The sequence below is a fragment of the Papio anubis genome, chromosome 6, assembly GCF_008728515.1.
Source record: "Papio anubis isolate 15944 chromosome 6, Panubis1.0, whole genome shotgun sequence".
Taxonomy (NCBI): domain Eukaryota; kingdom Metazoa; phylum Chordata; class Mammalia; order Primates; family Cercopithecidae; genus Papio; species Papio anubis.
This window is the reverse complement of record NC_044981.1, coordinates 109938294-109950471: the sequence shown is the minus strand read 5'-3', so window position 1 is coordinate 109950471 and position 12178 is coordinate 109938294. Positions and strand designations below refer to the sequence as shown.

The 12178-nt window shown below is 39.4% G+C and overlaps 1 protein-coding gene across 19 annotated transcripts in view; it reads right to left on the bottom strand.

Moving 5' to 3' along the window:
* The window catches only part of SYNE1 (spectrin repeat containing nuclear envelope protein 1), a 523271-nt gene that overhangs the window by 355305 nt on the left and 155788 nt on the right, over positions 1 to 12178 (bottom strand). For all 19 annotated transcript variants that reach the window (XM_021936839.2, XM_031667714.1, XM_021936840.2 and 16 more), the window contains 2 exons: positions 11501 to 11638; positions 9760 to 9924 (listed from right to left, as the gene is read on the bottom strand). In XM_021936839.2, coding sequence (XP_021792531.2) covers positions 9760 to 9924; positions 11501 to 11638 — 303 coding nt within the window. The remainder of the gene's footprint in view (positions 1 to 9759; positions 9925 to 11500; positions 11639 to 12178) is intronic.

The window sequence follows — 12178 nt, the reverse complement described above, 5'->3', positions numbered from 1 at the left end:
TTTTGCTATGATCACATTTTGACCTGCTTCGATTCTGTAGGTAAGCGCAGAGATACTCACAAGTCACGCATTTTAAGGATCACTGTGGTGAGTCTTCTGAAAACACCCTATCCTCCATACGTTTGCTTCCCATGGCCTCAAGGGAGAGTACTATGTGAAGCCAAGAACTCATCACTGGAGGGCAGGGAACAAGCGGGTGTTCTTAGAGCAACTATTGATGATGAGTGTTCTAGCCGCGCTCTAATTCCTTTATCACATGCAGACACATTGCTGTAGCTTGTGGTTGCGCTGAAACTTTCCCAAGTGACTGCAGGGCACACTTGGAGTTATCACCCCAGCTAGCTCTGATCTGTGACAGTTTTAAAATATCTACTATGTTGAAAAAGTCTTTACAAGCTACCCAAACAAAAGCATGTTCACACATATGATAAAAGAACTTCTTAGGCTGGGCACAGCAGCTCATGCCTGTAATCCCAGCACTTTGGGAGGCCGAGGCTGGTGGATCATGAGATCAGGAGTTCGAAATCAGCCTGGGCCGACATGGTGAAACCCTGTCTCTACAAAAGATACAAAAATTAGCCAGGCATGGTGGCGTGCACCTGTAGTCCCAGCTACTTGGGAGGCTGAGGCAGGAGAATTCCTTGAACCTGGGAGGTGGAGGTTGCAGTGAGCCGAGATCACACCATTGCACTCCAGCCTGGGCAACAGGACAAGGCTCCGCCTCAAAAAATAAAAATAAAAAAGAACTTCGTCAGTTGGCATGATGTCACTGATTCCTCTGAAAGGCCTTTTCACAATAAAGCAGCTAGATGCTGGGCAAAAGATATGATTTTAATTCACCTTGCTGGGTACATAGGAAGTAAGTGAAATATTTTAGTTCCCTATTCTCAGTAAAACATGACCCAAAAATTAGATCACAGATCTGTAGGCAAAAAACAAATAGAAAAATCTAGATTGTCCTGGACAAATATCTACACCATTGCTGAGAGAGACTGAGTCTTAGAATGTGAACAGGGTGAGGACACTGAAACAAGTTCCCCTCCATTTAGTCAGAACCCTCAATGAGGGCTAACATGACCAGGTTATTAGCAAATGCAAATACAATAGGAGGAAAGCAGAGATTACCAACCACAGGAAACAAGCCACCATGAGTGAGAACCAGCAGAAACAACAAACTTATCATGCTAGAAAAATGTCAATAATTTAATACTTGACAACAATGTGTAAGATAAAAAGGAGAGTGGTTTGGCTAAAGTATTCATAATTCCTTATATTGATTAAGAGGAGGTTTAGATATTGATTAACTTTCAATTTTGTTAAGTATCTATGGTCAAATTTCGAGGGCAATCATACTGTACAACCAGAGTTTATAACTTTCATGCTAGTAGAAATAAAACCATGGAATAAGAAAAATGAGTAAGGAGACAAAAAACCTCCTTAATCAACTTATAAATAGCAAGAAAGTAGAAAAGAAGAAACAGTAGAACAATTAGAAAGCAAAGACTCAGATGCCAGAAACAAATTCAAGTATATCAATAATAATAAATAAATGTGAATAAAGTAGAAATTTACTAGTTAAAAGACAGAGATTATCAGATTGGACAAACAAACAAAATAGAACTATCTTCTTTTTACAAAAGATACACCTAATCATTAAGAACATGGATAGGTTAAAATTAATAAAATGGAACACATGTCAGGCAAATACTAAGAGAAATCTGATATAAATGTATTAATATCAGACAAAATGGATTTCAGAACAGAAGCATTGTAAGTACAGACACTCCTTGACTCACCATGGGGTTGTGCCCCAATAAAACTCATTGTAAGTTGAAAATATTGTTAAGTCAAAAATGTATTTAATACACCTAAACCAACCAAACATTATAGCTCAGCTTCACCGACATTAAATGTGCTCAGAACACTCACATTAGCCTACAATTTGGCAAAATTATCTAGCATAAAGCCGAATTTTATAATAAAACGTTTAATACCTCACTTAAGAATATCATATCACATGTCACTGCTGAATGTATATTGCTTTTGCACCACTGTAAAGTCAAAATTGTAAGTTGAATCACTATAAGTTGGAAACCATCTATAATTAATTGCATAAAGATTAAACTTTCAACTTACTAGAAGGCGTATTATTCCTGAACTTAAACATGCCCATTAAACTTCAAAATATATACAGCAAAAACTAATGGAACTGTAAGGAGAACCTGAACCATCAACATCACTGTGGGGTTTATCAACATGCCTCTCTAAATGAGATAGAGCAAAGGAGGCAAGTGTTATAGCAGGTTGTTGGGTAAAGAAGGGAAAAGGCTGCAGGAATGGTCTTTATAAGAACTTGTGGTGTTTTGATAATGGAAGCCAGCTGGGAATTTTGAGCAGGTTGGTGGAATTATCTCAGCTGCATTTTAAGGATCACTGGCGATTCTTCTGAAAATACCCTATCCTCCATACATTTGCTTCCCATGGCTTCTAAGAAAACACTGTAGCTGGATTTCCTCCAACTCCACTGGTTGCTCCTTCTCAGACTTTTACTGGCTTTTCTACTCTTCAATCTCTTAATACTGGATTCCCTCCAAGATCAGACCTTGGTCCCTTTCTCTTCTCTGTATATACTTCTTTATTTAATTTCTCCAGTCTCAGAGCTTTAAACATCTCTCTAGATGCGAATGACTGATTTTTTATCTCCAGGCTGTACTTCTTTCCTGAGCTCTCTTACCTATTGCCTACTCCACATGTCCTCTTGGATGAGAAAAAGACTCAACATGCCCCAAACTGAATTCCTTAGCTTTCCTCCCAAAGTCACTTCATTGTCTCCTATTCTTAATCGATAGAAACTCTGTTTTTTCACTTGCATAGCCCCCAAATCATAGTGTCATTTATGACTCTTGTTCTTTCACAGTATGCATCTCATGCTGAAAATTGTTCTGCCCTCAAAATGTATTCAGAATCTGTCCATTTCTCACTATCTCTACAGCTACTTCCTTCGTTCAATGCACTCAAACTGGATGATTGAAACGGTACCCTGGCTTCTGGTCTCCATTCCTAACCCAGTATATTCTCACACAGCAGCCATATCATGAAAATACTGTCATTCCTTTGGGGGAAAAAAAATGGGGCTGGGTGCTATGGCTCAAGCGTGTAATTCCAGCACTTTAGGAGGGTGGGCAGATCGCTTGAGCCCAGGAGTTTGAGACCAGCCTGGGCAACACGGTGAAACCCTATCTCTCAAAAAAAATACAAAAATTAGTCAGCTGTGGTGGCCCATGCCTGAAGTCCTACCTACTCAGGAGGCTAAGGTGGAAGGATCACTGGATCCTGGGAGGCAGAGGCTGCAGTGAGCCATGACCACACCACTACACTCCCACCTGGGCAACAGAGCCAGACCCTATCTCCAAAAAAAAAAAAAAAAAAAAAAAAAAAAACCAAGAAAGAAAGAGAGAGAGAGAGAGAGAAGAAAGCAAGCAGAAAAGAAAATGGATGAAAAAAGAAGGTTAGAACATTGTAGAGCAAATGCCAAAGTGTGATTAAGGAAAGTGAGGCGGTTCAAAGAAACAATATTGGGGAAAATATACAGGCACAGAAAATACCACAAAATATATAAAACAGTATTTTGAACTATTTTATGCCAATAATTCTGAAGACTTAGTCAAATGCACACATTTTTAGAAAGTATGCATTATCAATATTGACCCAATCGCAATTTTGAGAGCCTGAATATGGGGAGACAACAGTGAAAAAAAGCAACAATTCCCACTTTCATAGAGTTGACATTATAGTGCAGAAAATCAAGCAAAAGATAAGGTAAATGATTAAAACAGGTAACAGTCGAGGTGATGATAAATGCTAATGAGAAACATCAAATGGGAAAGGAGAAGGGGAGTTTGGGAGAAGTTGTAATTTCAAAAGAAGTGTCCAGAAAAGGGTTGACGAAGAGGGGATCTTTTAGTAAAGGCCTTAAAGAGATGAAGAATGTAACAGGAATATCAGTAAGAGGATGTTTCAGACTGAGGGATGAGAACATTCCAGAAGGATGGCAAAGGTAAAGACCTCAAGGTAGGGAATGTGCTTGCCTATTTGATGTCATCTTTCCAATGAGGCTTCACTGACAACCCTATTTAAAATTGCGACGACACCTAATTTCCCCTGTCCTTTTACTTTCTAACCTAAATTTACTTATATTTTATGTTTATTAATTTTATCTGCCTCCTCTCCCTAGAAGGTAAGTTATCTAAGGGAAGGGATTTTTGTCTGTTTTGCTTACAGATGTATCACAAATGCCTAAAACACTGCTTTGCACACTGAGAAAGCTCAACAGATATTTGTTGAAAGAATAGGGAAGACCAGAAAGGTACAGCCAGGGGAGTAGGAAGGAAATTACAAGTGGCACAATCATAACTCACCCACTGCAGCCTTTAACTCCTGGGCTCAAGCGATCCTCCTGCCTCAGCCTCCTGAGTAGCTGGGACTACAGGCATACACCACTATGCCTGACTAATTTTTTATTTTTTTATTTTTTGTAAAGACAGGGTCTCGCTTGGTTGACCAGGTTGGTCTCAAACTTCTGGCTTCATGTGCTTCTCCTGCCTTGGCTTCTCAACATGCTGGAATTACAAGTATGAGCTGCCATGCCCTAAAGAAAGTCTTTCAAGGATAAAGGGATAACTAAGGGAAATGTTTGTGACAGGTGAGGTAAGAAGACTGAGAACTGGCCGTTGGGTGAGGAATGAGGCAAAGTCTGGTAAACGTGGCATGGTAGATGGCAAGAAAAAAGCTTGCCATCTTTTAAAAACCATTGATTGGAATGGTTTTTAGAAAGAATGAGAGAATGAGAGAAGGGAATTTAGAAAGAAGAAAGAGAACAGAGCCAACTCTCTCTAAGAGCTTTGCTGTAAAAGGAAGGAAGAAAATTGGACAGTAGCTGGAAGGGGAAGTGGGGCTAAGAAAAAGACTTTTTAAGATGAGTTAATGGCAGTATATTTGTATGTGGATGAGAAAACTCCAACAAAGAAAGAAAGAGAAAAAAATATAGAAGGGAGGAAGGACAGGAATTACCTTTTGGAGAGAGGGTGGGATCTAATGTACACATAGAGAGGTTGGCTTCGGCCCAGAGCACAGATGGTTCACCCATAGTAACAGAAGTGAAGAGCGCGTATTCGGGCACAGATGTAAGTAGGTGGGTTGATGTGGCCGTGGGAGCTGGTGGAAATTCTTTTCTGATTGCTTCTATTTTCTCAAAGAAAAAGGAAGTAATGTCATCAGCTAAGAGTGAGGATGGGGAGGAGGTGTGGAAGGTTTGAAGAGACAAGATATGAAATAGTTGTCCCAGAAATGAAAAGGGAATGGAGTCGGGAAATGCCTTCTGATTGCCAGGCACCATTAAGGGCCCACTTGGGTTAGTCATCGAGCCTGGGGGTGTGTTTTTCTCCAGCCACAGTCAGCTACATCTGACTGGAGTGTGTGGGCATCAACTAGGCAGAGAGCTGGCTTTCACCGGCATCGTGTTTTTACCAGGACAGTAAAACAAAGTGAAATGTGGACAAGGCAAGCGAGGATGTGGACAAGTGGGGCTTTTATATTGCATTTAAGCAGAGCACAAAGGGAGGTGGTAAAGAGAACAGGATGCAGTGAAAAGATGGTAGGGTAACAGATTATAGGGCACAGAGGAGATGAAGCCTTGTCTGACTGGAGAGGAAGGTACTTGACAAAGAGCTTGTGGAGGGGTCTCATTTGCTGGTGATGAGCACTCTAGGCTATGACTGTGGAGTGAGTGGCTAGGGTTGGGTGTCAGACAGGGTCCTGGGGGAAGAGGAGGTCAAGAACCTGAGAGGTCACGATATTGGGAGGATCGTCTCTGGGTTATTGAAGTTATTAAGAATTATGGCATGCATTGTCATCCAGGAAATAAAATCTTCAAGAAGGGATGGAAAGTGACCTAGGTAGGGTTGGTAACTGCAGTAAGGATGTGTAGCAGGTGGCACAGCCTGATGGCTACTTTCACGATTCCTTATGACTGAAAGTCTTACTTTGCCAAATCAATACTAAGAATAATAAATTAGTCAGTATAATCACTTTACAAGTATGATAAGCAATAGCTTTGTGGTCACGTTTTAAGCCTAGTGCTGAAGACAACCTGGATCATCAGTTATGTGACCTTGGGCAAGTCACTTAACCTCTCTCTGCCTACAGTTTCCTCATCAGCAAAAGAGGACAATAATACCTATCTCACATCCGTCATGTTAAGTGTTTGGTAAAAATCAAACACTTAACATGGTTAAGGACTGAAACATGGTTAAGTCCTCCATAATAGTTAGCTGTGGTTATTGTTATTTTTATAGATAACTGAACATTAGGGTAACCGGAAAATAGAAGAGATAATACAGGTACACTATGTTTTGCAGAATAAATATGTTCTAATATATACATACATATATATGTTAATTTTTCAGAAATAGTAAAACAAAACCATTGGCAGAACCATTCACAAAGTGAACTCTTGGAAACACACATTTAAAAATTGATCTGAATCCAACTTGCAAGCATTGCCTATGCATTAAGTGTTGAAAATTGTGTTGTTTTTTAAAAAGTTGTGAAGAATGAAAAAGGAATGAAAAAAAACAAGCATTGCAACTTTGATAGCCTGTTCAAGTTTTCTTGACAAAAATCAGAATTACTTTTTAGACCAAGATGGGAAGACAATATTCCCAAACATTTTGGTCATGCATCAGTGAGTCCTAAATTGTGATTTCCCCAATTTATTGCATCTTCAAGTCAGCCCAATATACCAGCATAGAGGTGTTACATCAAATCGAGGGACTGAGTTAGTGCCATTGAGGAAACTTATAATTTTTAGTTGTTTTAATAAGTCAAACTTGGCCAAGCGTGGTGGCTCACACTTGTAATCCCAGCACTTTGGGAGGCTGAGGCAGGTGGATCACTTGAGGTCAGGAGCTCGAGGCCAGCCTGGTCAACATGGTGAAACCCCATCTCTACTAAAAATACAAATATTAGCCAGGCGTGGTATCAGGTGCCTGAAATCCCAGCTACATGGGAGACGGAGGCAGGAGAATCACTTGAACCTGGGAAGCAGAGGTTGCAGTGAGCTGAGATCGCACCATTGCACTTCAGCCTGGGAGCGAAAAAGCGAGTCTCCATTTCAACAATAATAATAATAATAATTCAAACTTTTCACCCTCAAAGCTTAGCTTATTATAGTCTTCTAAAATATATTTTTCAATAAATGAGAATTGATCTTAAAATTGACAATTTAATTGTTTTATGAGCTACTTTAAGTACCCATGCCCAGGCCTGGCAAAAGTTCCTACCTCAATAAAAAGATCATTCTAATATTCACCTTGAACCTGGCCTGAGCCCCTACCTACCTCTGCTTTTTACTTTTATCTCTTTATTACATTCCTTGGTTTTCTCTTAAGTCTAGCCCTTTCTGGGTTTTTGTTTGTTTGTTTGCCTCAGATAACCATTTTCTCCAACTCCTGCCCTTCTATCTCTCCCTGATCCACTCACTTCATTTCTGGTTTGTACGCCTTCTTCACTAGCCTTTGGCAGAGAGATTGTTCTAGCTGTATTCTTGGGGGCTGGCACAGGGTCTGTCTCTCACTCTGTCTCTCAAGGGAGCTAGAAGGGCTCATGAAGGGCCTGAAATCATATAGCCATGGAAACATGCAGACAGCATGTGCATTGGCCAACTTAGGACTCACTCCCCCATAGGAGATGTTACTGTCTATAATGTGCCTTCAATTAACATTTTTACAAATCGTTATAATTAACTAGTAAATAGCAGTTACATTGTCAGACATTTTCTCTATGGTGGGACATTGAAGTCAAAGTTAAGGGTATTATATAAAGAACAACTGTGTAGATGTTTCTCAGACCTCTAGATTGGAGGCACCACAAATGCCTGGACCTTGTCTGTGCCCCTCACCTGTTGCCCTGGAGCTGAAGACCTGCACGTAGTAGGAATATTTGCTACCATGCCTATTTGCTGAATTAATGTATTTAACTCCCAATTACTATACATTGTACATTTCATTTAAAATTCTAAAGTGACTTCTTTTGTATCAAATATTTACGTCAATTAAAATAGTTTCATATGTAGGTAACAGGTACACTAGAATCCTAATCGCCACCATTATGCAACATACTCATGTAACAAACATGCACACGTACCCCCTGAATCTAAAATTTAAAAATTAATAAATAAATGCCAGTTAAGGTAAAAAAAAAGTTTAAATTAAAAAGTTTTACATGAAAAAAATTATTGTATGTTATATAGGCTTAATTGCTAATTTGTTAAAGATGTTATTGTTTGTGTAATATTGTTTTCACACTTTCCTCCATTTTTAATATACTGGGGTGGTCTCAGAATTGACATGGCCCAGGTGTTTCTATGCTTTTGAGAAACCTTAACCTGATTCAACCCCAGGAAAATTCTTGTGACTTGATCTCATATGAGGCCTGAACTCTGGGTCCCTTATGGCATAGCTGCCCCCACATTAGGGCACTAAGGCACAGACAAGCAGGCCCAGCTTTTACATGTGAGTATCTGCACAGATGAAGAAGATCCCAAAGTCATGGCATCTGAGAAGTCAGATGACAGAGAGTTTAGTGTGTGTGTTTGTCTGTGTTGCTGGTTGGGGGAGGAGAGGAGCTAAGAGATGATCAGCAACTTTAAAAGTGTCCAAAGGCACTGAGTATTGGAAAAGGCCAAGAAGAAATGGAGGCAGGACCCTGAGTGACGGCCTCTGCAGACCATCAAATCTTGCTGTGGCCATCGGGTTCAATAAGTTTGTCTGAAGTTGAGTCTGTTGAGTTGAAACTGCCAAGATTGGCAATGGCATCGTATCTCTGTGTCTCTGTATCTCTAGCTCCAAAAGTAAAGCCTCAGAGAGGCATAAAATAAAATCTGTCACAGATTTGCTTTATGATCTTGTCTAGATATAGAACAGTATATTTCCTTGGGGTAATTTTTTTTAAAATATCAATAATTTGGCAGAAAATATATAGGGGCTATATATTGCCCATGTGTAGTCAGGAGCAGAAATCTCTGTTTTTCACATATGCAGTAATACCCCACCACACTACAGAAAATGAAGTATACGAATTCAAATGCATAAAATGCAAGATTGCGTTAATGTGATGTTAATGAAAAACAGCATTTTTAGTTAGGCCTGTAGTATCACAAAACACAAGAGAAAGTATATTGGAAACTATACCATACACAACTGATCATATATTAAGTTTAAAATGTCCCAAATGACTAAGAGACCATCAAACCCTAACTCCACCACTTCCTACAGCCTCCACTCCTTCTACCCCCACCCCACAGCACCAGGACATAAGAACTTTTGCCTGCCTTCCTTTGAGAATGGAGGCAGAAATGAGGTCTGGAGCCAAGGCCAGCCACATTATTATGTAGATGCATACCATCTCTGCGCTTATCTTTTGAAAAATAACATATAACAACAGAAATAACCAAGATAGCTGCAGATGAAAAAAACACCACACAGGTATGGAAAATATCTCAGGAAATCAACCTACTGGAACTGTCATTAACCAGTGTAAGAAAGAAACATTCAAATTAGAGAACTCTAAGAAGGTGTGACATCTCTGATCATGTAGAATGAATACTTGCGGCGTTCCCAACAGGTCAGGTTGTAACTAGGCTACCTCTCCAGACCACACTAGGGCTGTTATGCTGCAAGGTTTTCTGACCAGAATTTTTACCTTATGTTGCTCAAGTTTCCGTTGTATCGTGTTTGCTGTTTCCTCGTGGACCTGCTGAATGGTTATTTCCTCTCTCAGGGCCACCTCCGCTCTGTACAGCCAGGCACCTATGGTGCCCAGAGGTGCAGGAAGAGATTTATCAAGCTGTATATGCCAGTCAAAGAGCTAAAATTTAAAAAGCAGAAAAGTAAAATATCTTTAATACAGATGACAATTTATAAAATTACCCCCAAATAATAGTAAACCATACATAAAGCTTTAAGTTAATGATTTCAGGCTAAGTTAATAAATATCAAATAAGCAAATGTCTGTGTTCTGAGTTTGATACTTTAGGGATGGGGAGAAAATTACAGTTACAAGCAAATTTTGAGGAAACTCAAAATACATCTTAAACATGGAAGATTATTAGAAGTGTAAACAATTTTCCTCTTACAGGAGTAGCATAAAGCACCCACTGACTTTCAGTGTGGCTTTTGCTGAAAGGGAAGGGATCAAGTTTGCTGACATGCTTGGAGGATGCAGCAGTTATATACTTGGCTGATGTGTATCTTGGTCTTCGGAATGAGAATCCCATTAAATCCCACATGATCAGAACAAGTCCAGAAAAATGAGGATTATCTAAGCAGCTCTGGACAAAGATGGATTTAAAAGATTCTTTCTATAATCCTATGATTGTCTACCCTTCTCTCCATCTCTTTCATTTTACCCAATTCTCAGACACATTTCCTAGCTTACTGGAATGCCAGGTGGGATGAGTGCAGGTGCTTAGGAACTAGTCTATTCTTTAATGGAGTCACTAGAAAAAAATGAGACTATCAAAAAAAAATTTGGCTGGGTGCAGTGGCTCACTCTCGTAATCCCAGAAATTTGGGAAGCCAAGATGGGTGAGATGCTTGAACCCAGGAGGTTAAGACCAGCCTGGGCAATATAGTGAGATCTCATCTCTACAAAAAAAAAAAAAATTTAGCCAAGCATGGTGGTAGGTACATGCCTGTGGTCCCAGATACTCGGGTGGTTGAGGTAGGAGGATTGCCTGAGCCGAGGAGGTTGAAGCTGCAGTGAGCTGTGATTGTGCCACTGCACTTTAGCCTGGGTGACAGAGCAAGGCACTATCTCAAAAATAACATTAAAAAAATAAAGAACATATGGTAAGTTCAAGACAAATATTCTTATTAGTGATAGAAGAGTTCCGGGGGCTTGAAATCTTGGTATTTAAGCATGAAGAATATGAATATGAAAGATACTGAGCAGTTTTCCTTCAGATGAGTGATCAATCAGATAAAAAGAGATGTTGAATGAAAGAATATAAAACTGTATGTCAATACAGGAAGGTCATTAACTTTGATGAAACATGGTTTTGGAATACGAGGAGTTGCCGTGGTTCCGTTCTGGAGAATCTGCTACAAGACCAGAGAGTCACCTCTTCTAAACCACCCAGAAGGAAGTTGTGTAAAGTGTGAAGTGATTCAGATGGTCTCAAGATTTCAATCTATCATCGAGTCAATGGCTGATATCACATACACGGAAGCCAAAGCAAGAAAATAGCTGTTAAACCAAAGACTTCCATTAACTTATAGGAAAACCAGACAAGGAGGCAAAGATTCTCCCCTAGTTAAGTCTTTCTAGCCTCAGACAGAGGCAGTAGAACCTGTTGTCATATCACTGTGTAGAAACAGATGATGAAAAATATTCTTTTCTGAATTTATTAAACCCCAATAAAACTAATTGTGGAAGAACTTACCCTGGAAGTCACTCTATCCCAAGATTGTTTTACCAATGCTTGGTCAAGTGACAATTTACCATCTCTATGTAATGGTTGTACTAAATGTTCAATCTGTTTCCTCTTCATTTCGTATTGAACTCTGAAGTGCTTAAATGACTAAAAGAGGAAAAACAGCAACAGTATGGCAATGAGTCAAAAACAGCAAAAGCAAAGGAAAGCACATTTCCTAAATAACAACCTTTTCTATTTGGATAACACTCGATATATGTTACTGATAATAATAATGATAGTTATGTTACTAATAGCAGCTGTCATTCATCAAGCCCTGACATAGCTTGACCCTGTGCTAAGTGCTTTCTGCATATTATCCTCTCTGGTTCTCCCCATCACCCTACAACATAGACACGCATTATTATCCTGAAGCCCAGAAATGACTTACCAAGGACAAGTAGTAGAGGTAGGACTAAAGCCTAGGATTTCTCATTTCCAGTAAAGTAATTTATGTACCAGTATACGTTTGTCAGGAGATCATAGTAAACAGGAGTATAAATCTTAGCTAATAATCAAGATAGTTGCTTTATTTCAAGTACCAAACAATTTACAAATAGAAATTGCATATATGGAAATAATGCAGAATGAAAGCTGTCTAGATTTGTGCTTAAGTAAGCCTGCATAAAGAGGTTTACTTTAGGGGAC